The 16,770-nt window shown below is 43.3% G+C and overlaps 1 protein-coding gene across 1 annotated transcript in view; it reads left to right on the top strand.

Moving 5' to 3' along the window:
• LOC138287249 (rab9 effector protein with kelch motifs-like) overlaps positions 1–16,770 on the top strand; it is a 392,655-nt gene that overhangs the window by 23,107 nt on the left and 352,778 nt on the right. The window contains exons 3-4 of the mRNA XM_069227612.1: positions 5,251–5,323; positions 12,964–13,006. Of these exons, the coding sequence (XP_069083713.1) occupies positions 5,251–5,323; positions 12,964–13,006 (116 nt within the window). The remainder of the gene's footprint in view (positions 1–5,250; positions 5,324–12,963; positions 13,007–16,770) is intronic.

Genomic DNA, 16,770 nt, shown 5'->3' with positions numbered 1-16,770 from the left:
GTGGCATCATGGGACTTGTAGTTAGTGCTGCATCACACTTTTCATTTACAAAACATTACCACTTTTCGCAATCATTTCTTCTTTACAAATAAAAGGTGTAACTCCAAAAGGGCCGTAGGGCAATCCTGTAATGAAGAAATGTTTGCAATACCGATGCTGCCCAGTATTTGTAAAAGGGCCCAAAGGCAAGTAGTAATGTTTTGTAATTGAAAAGTGTAATGCAGGAATAACTAAAAAGTCCCATGATGCCACTGTGCTTATAAAGGAAAAAAATGCTTTTTCTATGGAAAGATGGTCCTAACTATAACTACCTACTGGTCGCCAATAAGTAGTGAATAATGGCGAGCGCGTGCAGGGAAATACAGAGCTCTGATTGGCTGCCAACATTTCAACCAAGAAGTGTTGGCAGCCATCATGGGACTCAGCTTCAGCCGAGTCCCAAGAAAAAATGGGAAAAAAGTAAAAGGGGCCAGGAAAGAGACACCCTGACCCCTTGGCTCTGGTGCTGGGGTCCCAAAGGGACCCCGCCAGAGCAAACAACCACTTTCTAAGAAATTTTTACCACAAATTTGTGATGTTGTTGAGAATTCACTGTAATAATTTCTTTAAAAATAAGTGCAGTCTCTAGCGCTTGTTTGTTATTATGTCCCCGGGTAGGCCAGGTCTAGGGGATATGGAAAATATAAGGAGGGGGGCGCATGGGCCCCCCTCTGGGCCTTATATTTGCCTCAGGGACCACCATCTCCTTGGGGTTTGTTCCTATTGCATGCCGGGGGGGGCGCGCAGCCCCCCACACCGTGGGGACCACCACCTCCCTGGGGCACAATGTCTTAACTAATATAGGGGGGTCCTGTGGACTTTTTTAAGTATATGCGGAGGGGTAGTGTGGCCCCCCTCCAGCCCAGGAACCGCCACCTCCCAGAGGCTTCACTAAAAGAAGGAGGGGGGTCTGTTTCACACCCCAAAGCCCTGGGGACCACCACGTCCCTGGTGTTAGATTACGTTGGAGGGGGGTGCCCCCCCTCAAGGAGCCATTGATGGCCCTGGAGACCACCACCCCACAGGGCCAGCTCCTGCTATGTCCATCCCCAATGCGCACGGCCGTTGGCCATGGGTGGCGGTGGTTGGATTAAAATAGAGTAATGAAAATTACTTTATATTAATAAAAAACATAGAAATTCACTGAAAAAAACAAAGGTTACAGTGACGTTATAGTTAGGAAAAAGCATTTACAAATAACATAGAAATTCACCTAAAAAACAAAGGTTACAGGGACGTTCTAGTTAGGCTCACATTTTAAACGTACAAAACCATAGAAATTCCCCTGCAACTATAACTAGTGCCCTAAGGTACCTATAACTCACGCCCTCGCCATGCACTGCTAATTACCCCACAAATTACAGCACTCATGACATCTTGGATAATTTCAATGTAGTATTTGCAGTAAAATTGTTGGCAAAAAAAACTGTGCATGGCGGGGGCACAAGCTATAGATACCTTGGGGCATGAGTTATAGTTACTTGAGATAACTCTAACAGGTGAATTTCTATGGTTTTGTAAAATGTGAGCCTTACTATAACGTCCCTGTCACCTTTGCTTTTTTTAAGTGAATATATTTCCCACTCATGCATTTACCATTTACCACGCATGTTAAGGTAGGTAAAATCTATGTGTGTGTGTGTGTGTTTATGCACACACACACACACACACATACATACACACACACATTTACCATGCATGGTAAATACATTTAAGGTAGGTAAAATCTGTATGTGTGTGTGTGTGTGTGTACACACACACAGATTTCACCTCCATTAAATTTACTTAATATGCATCAATCAATCAATCATGGATTTGTAAAGCACACTACTCACCCGTGAGGGTCTCAATGCACTGAGGAAGGGAGGGGGGAGAAGGTTGTGGGGTGAGGTGCTGCTACTGTTCGAAAAGCTAGGTCTTGAGAAGTTTCCTGAAGGTAAGGAGGTCTTTGGTCTGGCGCAGGTGGGTGGGAAGAGTGTTCCACGTTTTGGCGGCGAGGTGCGAGAAAGATCTACCGCCGGTTGTAGTTCTAAAGGGCGCATGGGACAGTTACGAGGGAGAGGTCGGCAGAGCGGAGATGCCGGGTCGGGGTGTGGAAAGAGAGTCGTCTGTTGAGATATTCTGGTCCGGTGTTGTGCAGTACTTTGAGAGCGTGGGTGAGGAGTTTGAAGGTGATTCTCTTGTTGACTGGGAGCCAGTGCAGGTTTTTCAGGTGGTCTGTGATGTGGCAGTGGCGGGTATGTCCAGGATGAGGCGTGCAGAGGTGTTCTGGATGCGTTGCAGCCTCTTCTGGAGTTTGGCCGTGGTTCCTGCATAGAGGGCATTGCCGTAGTCCAGTTTGCTGCTTACGAGGGCTTGGGTGACTGTTCTTCTGGTTTTGGTAAGTATCCATTTGTAGATCTTTCGGAGCATGCGGAGGGTGTTGAAACAGGAGAAGGAGATGGCGTTGACTTGCTGGGTCATGGATAGTGAGAGGTCCAAGATGAATCCTAGGTTGCGTGCATGGTCGGTGGGAATCGGAGTGGTTCCAAGAGTGACAGGCCACCAGGAGTGATCCCATGCGGAGGGGGTGGAGCTGAAGATGAGGACTTCCGTCTTGTCGTAATTGAGTTTGAGGCAGCTGCTCTTCATCCATTCGGCGATGGCCTTCATTCCTTCGTGGAGGTAGGTCTTGGCGGAGTCCTTGGTGAGGGAGAGGATCAGCTGGGTGTCGTCCACATATGAGATGATGTTGAGGGTGTGGGATCAGGCGATGTTAGCGAGCCGGGTATTGTAGATCATTTCGGTGGCCTAAGAGCGGAATGGGGGAGGCGGACTCTCTGGGTTCTGCCGGAGAGAAAGGAGGTGACCCAGTCCAGGGCTCTGTTGCGGATTCCAGCATTGCTGAGGATTGAGCGTAGGGTGTGGTGGCAGACGGTGTCGAACGCAGCCGAGAGGTCAGGAGGATGCACAGTAAGTGCATGCATGATAAAGCCATCTGCCTGGTAAAGGTGTGCATTGTAAAGACTGTGTGGAGGCATGCACGGTAAAGGCATTCTTTGAAATATTATACAACCATCCGAACCACGTCCCTAAGACTGAGAGTCAGCCGGGCACGTGTTCCATAATGGGAACATGCACCAGACTGAGCTAGCTATTTTCAGATTTGTGCATTATAGTCCCCTGTGCAAACCAGGAACACTCTGCATTTGTATTATAGGGCACCCAGAAAGTTAGGTGTGCACCCTGAATATCAACACCCGAACATCGATCAGACATAGCATAGATGACAAAATATTGAAAATAAAACATCAACAGATAAGTAAGTCCACATATATGCATTTGGTGATATATCTTCATGGTATATAGATAGTAAATCTACACTTACCTTTATGCAGTTACTTTTTTTTATTTTTAATGTATCACCCAGTGTGTTAGAAATTATAATAATCAGGCCAGATACATTGTTTAAATCAACAGTACTATCCTAATAAGCCTAACAGGAGTTTGGCGTTTTAATTAGGGAACCTAATAGCACTTAAGCAAACCGAATTGCAAAATTAAATACATATTTAAATTAAGAAAAACCATATTCAGTAACATCAATACACATTGCCCTCAAACCCTCTCCAGTTCAAAAGGTAACAAACAACCATCCAAATGAGTAAATGAGCAAACCTGTTGTCTAATAAATTGTCTACGAGGAAAAATATTAATCAAATTATTAATTAAACATTCAGCAGCGTTGAAATATGAGTCAAAACATAGGGTCTGAATCACAATTAGGTAGGAAAATAACTTGTGTAGATGTCCGCTTCTGCTAAGACTTACTTTTATTAATTTTTGCTGTTCACCAGCATTCCCAAGAGTGTTCTTGGAAAGCTTTGGAATCGAAAAAAACATTCGAATCTAATGGAATAAAAAAATGTAAAGTAAAATACATTTACAAGAAGAACTCAATTAAATGTTGCTGCCCGCATATCATAAAGAGAGGTATATATAGCAGGCAAACAGTGCCGTAGGACTGGATTCTCCTTACCTACTCTTGTTGCCACGGTGGTGTTTTCATGAGTTGTTCAACTGGAGCCGATCAGTTTCTGCTACAGTTAGGACACTTCCCGGATAGGACAATAGGAATTTACTGACTAGCTTCCATCTGTGACTTTCCTTCTTTTGCTGATCTCAGCCAAAGAGGTTTGACAGAGTTACAGTGTGATCCAACAGTCTGCTACTCAAAATTAAGCAAGAAAAAAGTCAAAAAGAGAAGAGTTGTCAAACGAATGGTTTCTGATGGCATCCCTGTATTCTCTGGGACAGATATAAGCCTTAGCATCTGGGATGGTGGGCAGTGATCCCTCCAGCTTAGTGGAATCTACATTCTCCTGGACTTGGTCTCCAGATACTGGGTAACCCCCTTTGAAGCCTTTTGAAGCACTGCATTTGTTGCTATATACCCCTGATGCTTGTTGGTGGTACAGGCAAGCAATTTACTTAGCTCCATCACTGGCCGGTTTTTAATCACCCATAAGGTAACCCGTTGTCAATGAATCTGGGCTGGTTGTTTGTCTGTGGGCTATCTTTCCTATAGATTTTCTATTGACTTGTCATTTAAATATGGATATAGTTAGTTCCACTGTCTTTCTTATGACAAATTAAGATGAAAAACGTTGGGGACACTAAGTAGTCCTAGGCAAAATTTGCATTATGCGGGCATAATTCACTTAATTTCGTAAATCTTTCATTATGTGTGTTACGTAAAATTCCTACAATTATGCCAATTTGTGTAATTATGTGCTATTCACAGTAACAATTTACTACGAATGTGCCATTTGCGGTACAAATTGACTACGAAAAGTTGAGAACAACAAAATGCGGGAGGCTGTAGTTCAAGGTGCTTTTGTTTTTTGCACTTTTTTTTGGGCATAATGCACTGTCATGTAAAATATTGACACAAGGGCACATTTCACACTAAAATATAGCATAAAATGGAGGATTTGCACCCTTGTATAATTCAGTGTAATTTCGTGTAATTTTGTCAACATTTCACATAATTACATGAAAGCAAATTAATCAAATTTTGCACACCACCTACTGATAAGTGATGAATGTTATGCTCTCGCAAGAGTGGATTTGCTTTTTATGTTTTGTCACATTCCATGGGCGACATTTTAGGTTGAGGGGCAAAAACAGCATTCAATGCTAACACCTAAGTTGGTTTTCATTTCATTTTAGGCATGGACATGCATTGGCAGTGGCAGGCAACATAGCATTTGTCTTTGGAGGCTGTGCCGCACATGATGCCTTGGTAAGTACCGTAATTCGGAAGTTTTCAGATGCATTTGTATGTGCATAAATTCCATCTTGACCAGAGTGCTCGTATTGTTTGAACAACATGATTCAGGATTATACAACTAATATCTTGATTGCTCAGATTCTCAAAGTGACCTGAATTGCTGTACAGTGATTTATTTTCGTGAATACATTCCAAGACAGTAGCCAAGTGCACAATTTCAAAGAGCCAGAAACAGCTCTTGAGCCGTATGGAGAACGACCCACTACTTTATTGGTCTTCTTCATCGTTCGGGTGTCTGTTGTTCCTCCTCATAGTCCTTAGTCTGTGAGACAATCTTCAACTACAAAAAAAGAAAATATTCAAAATAATCAGATGCAGTTTGAGTACTATATTTGACGTCGTATGGAGAAGCGAGGCAAAAGCAGCCTTGAGCTTTGCCTTTGCTTGGTTAAGCTGTCTGTCAGGGCCATTTCGTGGATGCTTACATTGTCCCATTAGTGTGCCCTTAAAGTATTTGTGATGGGGCAAGTAGTCGTTTTTAGACTATAGATGTGCATGATGTGTAGCTTGTGGCAGAGAGCCATTATGTGTTCTTTGATGTATTTACTTTGTGACACACTGACATTTGAATTACTGATTAATGCTTTTTTTGCTTAAGCAGTTCGCTGTTTAGATGTTTTGTGTGTTATAAAACGACCGTGCTATTCACTCCACTCTTGCACGTTATTTCTGTTTTAAGTTGCTATAACGATAAGATGTGTGCTATACAGCACAGTTGTTTTGTTCACAAAGTAAAGATGTGTACAAACAGAGTTTCTTAAAGTTGCACCACAAATTCTTGCCAATTGTCAAAAGTATTTACTAAGTAATATTTTGCTGTGTATGCGTTTATGCTCACTGCTTACATCTTCTAACTCCTTTACATGACACTTTTTTGGGGTCACAGCTTACCTCTGCTAATGCATTCTATTCAACAGAAGGATACACTTCCAGCTTCTACTCAGTGGTACTCTGTGATGTTGCTTCATTATGAGGTTCTCTTTTTAGTACATTTTAGGACAAAAACACACACAAAGTCGCCAGCTGTTACAAAATGCTGCCCCAGAAAAAGGCTGACCTATAGGCTTTGCTGGTGCTTACACTTTTGGGGTCGCTCTAGCCTACTGTAATCTCTCTGTGGGCTTTTAACCACCCCACCGCACGCCCATCAGTTTTATTTGTGGGCTTGCCTTTTAAAAATCACTTGATTTTATTTGTGAAAGGCATGCATACGTCATTCCTTTTGCGGTGTTTAGCCCTCCTCGAGTGCACCGGCCAACGACCGAAAACATATGAGGCACCATGTTTTCGGCATGGTTTCTGGACTATTTTCTCTTTTTATTTCCTACGCAGTGCAATCTCTCTGCACATTTGCCGACACTTTTAACTGCAAGCAAACTTCTGTTTAATTTTGTGTGCTCCTTCACACTCATGGCGTGGCACTTTAAATCTGCCCGCTTGTGTAAAACTGTATTACTTTTCATTTTATGTGGCAATAAAAGTCTGGTTAGGACTTTACAACGCTAATAGCTCTAAGTCGAGCAAATGCGAGACCCATTGCATTGCAGATGCTTGTTATATATTTGAAGGCAATTGGAGTCCTGAAGAAAGTGATGTTGGTTGGCAGATTGCCTGGTTCTGTTAAAATATGATTCATGTGGAAAGATTAATGGGAGGGCATATAAAGGGAATCTAAATGGAGCCTTGTCTGAGGTCAGGTATTATTTAATTAGGAAATAACATTTCTTATGGGTCTATTAGGACTTCAGACCTCATTGTGAATTGTTAATCCTTGGCTACGGCTCAGAAGCAGGGACAATGCCACTGGTTGATTTCGACTGCAGATCAACCTAACCTCTACTGCACTTCAGACAAAATGAAGGCACATCTCTTCAATAAGCACTACCCCTGACCCAATAGGTTCCCTTTGAGTTCCCTCAATGATTGTATCTTCCTGAGAGCAATGCTTCAGCACTCCATTACTCTCGAGCTCCGTTTGCATTCTTTAAATACCACAACATACACCTCATCAAAAACATGAGTTTTGTTCTCTTTGCCAATGGTGCCATATAAACTCCCTCGGTAGAAAACATTTCTGTCTTACAACCTCTACAGTCAACATGTGAGGACATCATGCATGTTCTTGTTTCATTACAAAGTTTGTAAAGGGCAAGTGTTACCCAGTTGGAGCATCCTGGCGCTTAAAAAACACAGAGAAAAGACAGCTTACAGGTCACAGTTTAGCAAATTTAAAGTTACGCTGCATCACTATTAAAATGATTGTTTTAAAGAATATCAGTGTTGTGTTTATTTATTTTGTGAGAGGTTTAGACTTTTCCGTAATGTAGGGAAATTTGCTACCATCAAATGACATTGATCTTAATTTAATACAAACATAATTTAGGTGCAGGACCCACCATAAATAAACAATGACCACTACACAACAATTATGAATGTCTTTGTGTATTTCGGGTATATGTATATGCATTCTGTTTTGTTATGATGATTTTGGGGTTTTTATAATGCACGTGATTACTTCTAATGTTTGCTGGCACTGAAACTGGAGTGAGCAGAGCAGAATGGAGCTGAAGTGGTTTAAGGTTTAGACTTTCAGAAACATACAGATTTGTATGGGCTGGTTTGGCAGTGCAGCTGTTGCCAGACAGTTATGTGAGAATCACTAGAGAGGGGTTTTAGCTCTGCTCACATGTTGGGAGCCAGGAGTACATGTTTTGGTTCTGCAGAAGTGGTGTTTTTCGCTGGTATAGCACAGATGGGAGGAGGGCAGTCATTGACCTACATGGATTTTTAGGTCTGGCTTGATAGTGCAATTTTCACTTAACCATTTAACCTAAACCAATATTATTCGACAGTTTGTTGATCCCACACAAACGCATATCTATTCCCATGCTATTTACTGATAATGCTTCACATTACCATACAACATTCCTTTAAAGCCAGACCTGTTGACATTGCCAATGCTTGCTAAGTTCTTGCAAAGGGGAAGAACTGTCAGATGCAATAACTTCTGCTTCAGTTTGTTCCAAAGTATTCACTGCATTTTACTACCCTGCATCATTTCATGCTCTTTCTGTGCCCCATTAGTGTGTGATATATTTTTCATCATCCTATGACATATTAAATTTGCCAGTGCTCTGATTTAAAAATCATTAACACATTGGGCACCTACTCTTAAACTTTATTTTACTGGAAGAATGTTCATATGTCCACACACTTCAGAAATTCAGTTCATCCTAATGTACCTTATAGCTCCACCTGAGGTGGCTAGCCAGGAGGAACATTAGCTCAGGGCATATAACTTAAACTGCAATATAACATTGATGAAAACTGGCACATATGAGATGTGCATGCCAGAAAGAAGTCCAGTGCAACATGAAATATGGACCAAAGCCGTTTTAATTTTGTCCTTTTACCACATCACATTCATATAACTGGTGAATCGAAGATTACCGCCAGACAGTTCCTCTGTTGCTTACTTCTCTTAATTCCTGATGACTCACAGAAAAGGGAAATTATAAAAAAAAGCACTGCCCAGGTTAAGATTGTGGTGAAACAATATGGCAGCTTTTCTCAGAAAATACATCATGAAGAGGCCTCTTTCTTTCCAATGGGTTTTATTTTCATTGCCCCAGTGGCCTTTATTAACGGAGTTACAATAATTGTTTTCATTGTGTAGAATTCCTTCCGCTGTGGGGCACGTTTATTTAGGATCTCGGTCTTGATGCATCTCTAGGGAAAGAGTAAAACCACCTGTCACAGTCTCCTTTTGCTCCCTGGGGTTTTGTCCCTCACAACCAATAGTACCTCCACCTCGAACCTTGGGTATAGAATTTGTCTGAGGTGAGGGACAAGACATGCAATCCCAATCTCCCTCCTGCCTCCATGCCTCTTTTTTCCCTACTAGATAGATGTTGGGGCTAATATGTTGTGCCAGACTTGGGGTGTTTGGATGCATCTCCTCTCTTCAAGCCGAATTGGTCATGGGATGCCTGGGGGAAAGAACCTGTCTATGTACTGCCTAGGGATTGGTCTTTTTTGTTTCTTGTGCCCTCCCATTCCCCTCCCTTAAATATGTGACCCTGTTCTCTTTCAGGGAGAGAATGCTATTGCGGAAGTGTTGCCAGGGTCTTTCACCCAAGAGTCTGTTAAGTATTATATGTGGTCCCTTTCTTTCACACACAGTGGTTTCTTTCTGCCTCCCAACTGTGAGAGGCTCTTTCCTCACCATTCCAATGATGAAATTCACCCTGCCGGTGGGGGTCAACAGCTGTTGTCATAGCGACTTGAGATTGTAGACGTGCAAAATAGCTATGCTACAGCAATGGCACGAGGTGCTGCCAAACGCCAGTGGATGGTTGACCAGTGCAGCCACAATCATGATGAGGAACATGATGGGACATGTCGGTTTCCACTGACTATTGATCACTCCTGGTCTGAATAATATTGGCCAGATTGGAGGGCTATGCAGCAGACTCCCTTAAGCATGGTACAAACAAGACCCCTGCCCTGATGTCACTGTTTGTCTCTCTGAATTGGCAGGCTCCTCGATTTTCACTGAATGTATGTTACTACTTTGCCCTAGACACCTGCATACACAGGCCACCCACTGACTAATGTGTGCATTGGAGCTCTCATCCATTCAGATGGCTGGAAGGAGTAAAGGACGGGGTGTCAAAACCATAAAATAGTTTGTGCATATGAAGCACAATTTCCTTCATGAGGTGTTGCATTGATCAAGGAGCTTTCAGTTTTAAGTTGTTTGGCCCATCCTTCTATGGCCTTTGACGCCTCCAAAGCAGGAAGGTGGCCATACAACACACCCCCCTTTGTATGTTGTTGGAAGTTCTTAATGTCAACTTTGGATGCCCTGCACAGACTGCATAGGAAGAAAAAGCATCATGATATTGAGCCCTCACTGCACTCTTGAAGAATCTGGTGGAGAAAGTGATGGAAGCTGCTCTGTAGTAACTTAACTTTTCTATAACAAAGAAGACACTAGAGTGTATGTGTTCTCCATGGAGCTTAAGGGCCTGTAGATCTACATTCTAATCTAGGCTGGACATGATAGGATTGTAAAGTTCACAGTGGCAGGTAGCCTCTATCAATTAATTGTGCTCCTATTTGGGTAGAATATAGGTCATAATTTATTTTCAGAAAAACTCGCTCTTCTGTTGACATCTGTGCCGAAGAGGCTTATAGTTTTACCTTTGTTTCACTGGTCATCTTGTCTTTGTCCCTTCACTCTAGATGGTCTAGGAAGACATGTGGATGGTGTGCAACTGTCAAGCACTAATGGTTGGCTTAACATTCTTTGAAAATCTTTTCTGGCTTATTGCTAGGTCCTTTAATTGATCCCCTGATATCATTCCGAGCAGAGCATTCTTGGACTTTGAACATCTGGAAGAGGACCAATTGAGAGTCTGTTTGGTGAAATGTTGTCCTGGTATCGTTTGCTGAGTGCATTGGACATTCTTCTTTCTTCCTAGACCTATCTTCTAGGCCCTATCAGAGGGCCTGGCACTGCTCTACTCATCCCTTTTGTGTCAAGGGTAAGGTTGTAAGTGGTTTGAATTCATTTGATCCTCACTACCTCTGATGAGTCCTCTGATTTTGTTTCTTTCCTTCAACCTGGGTACTGGGGAAAGAAAGGTTTCTCTGCTAGGTCAAGCAAATCGGTGGATCAGCTTATTGTTCCATTTAATGAGTAAGTTAAGGGATCTAGGACACTTCGCTGGCGTTACGGCCATCGTTTGTGTCTAAGTCATAAGAGGATTCACTGCTTCAGAGGTTTCTTATTACCATCATGCTGAGACTTTCTGTTTCATTTCTTTTACATTCTGCAATTCACTGTATTCATTTAGTACTTGGGATCTGACGATTTCACGAAAAAAAGAAATAGAAGTAATTGAATGTGAAACATTACATTAAGCTGTGTGGTCTGCAGAAAGTTACCGCTTAAATAGTTGATGGACTTAATAGATGAGGAGTGTCGGCCAGAATCCAGATAGACAGAGGTGTTAAGCTGGGCTGTGTCCTGGCTCCAATGCTATTCAACCTTTATCTGGCAGATCTGTGCACACAGCTAAACATCATTGGCTCCCGTCCTCCCAAACTGAGCAACTATTCCCTAACAGCATTACTATACGCAGATGACATCGTCCTACTGAATCTCTTAGGTACAGGACTCCAAAAAGTGCTAAACACCTTCAATCAATATTGCACGACTAATGAGTTGGTGGTAAACACAGAGAAAACCAAGGTAATCATTTTTGGCATACGGATAATCAAGAAAACTAAATGGTTCTGTGGTAATCAATCTGTGGAAAGAAGCGGAAGCTATAAATACCTCAGCGTCTGGCTACAGGAGTGCTGGTTGCATCACCTGCACCTAAACACCTTGAAAGCGAGGTTGACATCACTGCTTGCTTCAGTCCTTGCCCTGGCCTCAAAACTACAAACCCCAATCTGGTGTCCACTGCTTACAGTGATAAAAGCAAAATTCTTGCCAGCCTTAACATACCGTTCGGAAATATATCCAAGCAAACTTAACAAAGCAAGGTGTTTCGTCTTCTCTTTCACCTCCCACACAGCTCCTCGCCAGCGCAGATTAGGTTGGAATTTGGATTACAAGACCAAACATTAGTTCAATACGGGCATTACTCAAATATGCATCGATGCTAAGACTGGCCCAACCAAACACTCTAAAGGCACTGATTTGAGAGGAAATCAACATAAACCAGGCGGAATTCCCAAACCCCTGGCTAAAGAGAACCGCTCTCGCCTTAAAGCACCTGCAGGCAGAGGAGTTATGGCAAAAGTTTTTACCCCATAAAAATTTCAAGCAGCTTCTAAACAAACAAATAAAGATGCTCTCCTGGAGCAAGGACAAAGATAAGTTTAGAATTCGATCTCTCGCTTGGATGACAATTAACACATATAAGGCTCCAACAGCTCAACCTTATATGGCAGAAATATTAAAAACGTCACAAAAAATAAAGGTGCTACACGCCAGACTCGGACTGCTACCTACATTGGACACTGAACCAAAATGGCTCAGATCCACAAACAATAGACGATGCAGACTTTGCGCACATCACCGGCAAGACTTCTTACACATCCTTTGTATTTGCCCCGCTCCATTACCCTGGAGAAAGCTGTATCTGAAAAACATTTTTAACACCAATGATATCAGAACATGCCGGAAGGCTATCCTGTTTAGTCTAAAAGGATTGACTCCACAACACATGGCCTGTTTTGCAAAATGTATTTAAAAAACAGAACATTCCTTAAAACATTCCATAAAAACCAAGATGAGAAAACAAGCCCTCAAATGGCATAGAAAATTAACACTGGCAGCCCCAGGGCTTAGCTGGACTAAAAATCACAAAGAAAGCAAGAGTGTATTAATTGTTTTATGGTGTTTATTAACTGCTCCGCTTGTACGGTTGCAATGATTTTAAGTAATTACGCAATAAAGCATAAATCCTAAATCCTAGATGATGAATAATATCATTTGAGTCCCTGCTGGTTGTACTACATCGACTGATGTGTTGTTTAATTTCATGACATCTCTTAACTTCCTTTCCCACTAGGAGAATGAACCAACATACTTCAACGATTTCTACATGCTGACAAGTAAGCAGGTTTTTTTCAATTTTCACTGTGATTATACATGTATCGCATTTATTATTCTGATCACCACTCCAAAATGTCTTTATCAGAGAGAAGACTTGCAATTCATCCTCAATACAAACAAATGTGCTATACTTGTTATCACCGTTTTCTCTTAATTTATATTTTGATGTTGTAAATCTATGAGGCATCTAAAAGTTATACTCTCTTGCAAATGATAGATGGGCAGACATTAGTATCACTATTCAACAGTAGCTGACCCAAGGAACCAAATTGTCTTGTGCCTTTTCCTGACATTAGCAAAGTACATTCACCATAGAGGCCAAGTATAATTTTGTTTACTACTACCAGGCCCAGAAAGAAGAATGATCTTCCCACTGAGTTGAATATGAAAAAGCTGGGGACCACTGTTCGCTGTTAGATGGAGCATAACTCAATGAGAAACAAGCTTGTGATGTCTTCATATGAAAGTTGTAATGCCTTTTGTTCATTTTGTTGTCATGCATATAGCGTTAAACTTTACCTCCTGTTGTGTTGCTTGTTGCTACTCTGGGCCATCATGCATAGGTACAATTAATATCACAAATCAAATGCAAAAATTTGTTATTGTATATTACAAATCAGCAAGATGGACCTAATCGTGCTATTACCCATGGATAGACATCATGATTTGTGATATCTGGAAGAAATGTAGCACACGTATTCTCATCCTGAGATTGGTAGTGCTGTTGTGTGACTGTATGGAGCTCCATCAGTGTGCAAACATCATGTGTATGCCAGTGACACACAGTCTACTCCCATGCTAATCGTTCATATGACTGTGCAATCACATGACGTGGTGTGTCATGCACGCATATGAGGTGACATGAAAAGGGTTGTGTTGTGAGCAGCTCAAGCATTGTTCAGGGGTGGTTCTATGAGTAGATAAGTATGAGGTTGAGTCAGGGTATCAACTTACTATGTCCTATGCATTAATGTCTTTCCATGTGGACTAAATGTGTGAAACTGTTGAACAAGGTAGTTCATGTCATACTAGGTCAACGACAAGGGCCCTTGGTACAAAAATACATTGATTTGGCCCAACAGCACCCATATTTTTGACCCTCAAGCATTTGGACTTGTTTTAAGTTTTCTACACACCCTACGTTCCATTTTTGGAGACCACTTGGAAGCATCCACCTTGCTTTATGAATACTAAAAAATAAATGCAAAAAAAAAAAAGTATGAATCTGATATATGTTCCCTTCTACGATGTCTGTTATGTAGAGTAATGTTAGTTTGGGATCTCTGGGTATCCTCCATTGCAGAACCCCCTCCAAAGTCTTCCAGAAGGGAGAGACGGTTGGGCAGTGCCAGAATGTATGGACCATATCTCTAATAGGGCTATCACACCTAAGGCAGGCCCCTGAAGCTATCAAGTCCATCCAAAACATCCTAGCCCAGGAGAGGTAAGTACAGTGGAGAAGCATCTGCTGAATCAATCAGAACTAGGAAGCTATCACTGCCTGTCTGGGGGCACCCACCCCCTCGATCCAGTCCTCATCTTCAAGGAGGCCCAGGTCCTGCTCCCATGCCTCCGTGACCCCCGCCATGCAATCTAATATGTTGCAAAGTAGCATTCAATATATTTCCGATAGTTTGTGTTCAGGAATATTAGTAAGTAGGATTTTGGCTTCCTAAGAGGAAAACTCTGGGATGGCCGGTACATACTGCATGTAGGGCATGGGTGAGTGTCAGAGCTGAAGGTACTGGAAGAACTGGGTACGGTGTAGGTCAAATTCTGGTTGTAGTTCTTGGAAGGATTTTATTGATCCATTTCACATCACGTCACCCAGTACAGAGATACCTAATGTGTCCCATGCAGAGAATCAGCAGAGTGCCGTGACCTGCGGAATGTATGTCCCACTCCATGGGGGGGGGTTCTCCAGAGTTAGTCTGCCTGCCCAGCTGGTAGATTTCCATGTAGCTGACCATACTGAAAGCCCCACTTCTGTGGCCACAGGCAAGGTTGCCGGTCTTTCGCTACCATAGAGCAGGTGTTGGAGAGAGTCACAGCTTCCTTCAGCAATGTAAGCCGGGTCATTAAACCCCTCAAATCACCATTCGTTAAAAATGAGGAGATGCGCTTTCTGATAGTATAACAGTATGTCAGGAGTGGCCAAACCACTGGCAAAATCCGGGCATCAGTACTTTTCAAGGGAAATTCGGTGGGTCCAGTGAGACTTCGACCCTAGTGAAAAAAAGTCCAGTGCACAGGGAACGGGTAATTTTAGAGTTTGTAGAGGAGCCTCGGGAGGGAGACCATCTTAAAATGGCTGATCGGCCTAACAGGCACAGCAGAAGGGTTGGCCAAAATCTCTAGCAAGGCCGTCCAGTTGAGTCTGCAAATTGGACTCGTACGTGCGGGTCCTGTCAGGAGTTATGAAGACTCCTAGGTATTTGAAGCCCTGCAGTGCACCCATAGCCCAGGTGCCCAGGGCACAGGGACTTGGGTAAAATGGACTTGGCTTAATTCATGTGAAAGCCGGAATATTCCCCGAAGATCTGGAGAATGTGAAGAGCTCGAGGCCCCAAGTCTCCCGGATTGTCTAACAGGAGCAAGACGTCATCCGCGTAGAGAGGTATTCTAGCTCCTACCTTAAGAAACCACTGGAAGCTGAGAATTTTAGCGTCGACACACACCGAAGCAACCAGGGACTCGATAGCATAGGCAAACAGCAGAGTTTGGTGTTGTTTGCCAAGAGCCTCTTTAACAGTGTTTAGCAGAGGGGGGCTTGTATGCGGCCCGAGTAAGTGCCAGAACTCAGCAGGGAATCCTTTAGGCCCAGGGCTTTGCCCCCATGTAATTGCCCTAGGGCTTTATCAAGAGCCTCACAAGTGACCTCTGCTTCCAGCAACTGGTAGTCTTCAGGGGAGATGTGCACCCTGGCACATTGGCCACAAACTGATGTAGGTCCTCCGGTGGGCCCGTGGAGTCAGAGCCTTGCAGCTCGCCATACTGCTCTCTGTGAAGGCAGCAGTGATGGCATCCCCGCCTGGTATTGGGAAACTCTTGGTGGATTTCAGTAGCATACCGAGGTGTCCACCATGTGTGGGGTGCATAGCCAATTTAGCATCTTGCTTGCCCTGTTGTCCCACTGATATATGTGACTGCTTCACGCCAGCCATGCCTCCCAAGCCTCTTGAATGGGCTCCTGTTTAACCACAGTTTGAGCATGGAGAGAGCCGGAGAGGAAAGCCTCCTCCGTAGTGGCTTTATAGTGGCCCTCAAGGTCGAGCATCTGTGTCTCAAGGTCGTTGACCTGTTGCTGAGTTTGATCTGGCTGTCCCTTGCTGAAACTAATAATGCTGCCATGGAGAGTGGCATTCTGGGCCTCCCATAAGATGCCAGGGGATGAGACCGATGGCTCATTTTCCTTCAAGTATCTCTGATACATCTGCCGACAAGCCTCACAAAACTCCTCACCCTGAAGACTCCAGGAATTCATGCGCCAGCCTGACGCAGATCTGGGGGGGCCCCCAAGCCAAGTCCAGTGCCACCAGCGAGTGGTCCAAGACGCCCCTCGCCAGCAGGCAAACATCAAGGACACAGTGGCACTCATGGCTGGGTAGAAGAAAATAGGTGAGATGGGAGAAGAACTCATGTGCCCCAGAATAGAAAGTGTCCCTCCTCTTGGTCAGATGGTGCACCCGCCATGCATCTATCAAGGACAGATTGTGCAGAAAAGTGGGTAATAGAGTTGTGCCATAACCCACAATGGCTGACC

Source organism: Pleurodeles waltl, chromosome 1_1 (genome assembly GCF_031143425.1).
Source record: "Pleurodeles waltl isolate 20211129_DDA chromosome 1_1, aPleWal1.hap1.20221129, whole genome shotgun sequence".
NCBI lineage: Eukaryota > Metazoa > Chordata > Amphibia > Caudata > Salamandridae > Pleurodeles > Pleurodeles waltl.
This window is presented reverse-complemented; position numbering and strand designations above follow the sequence as displayed.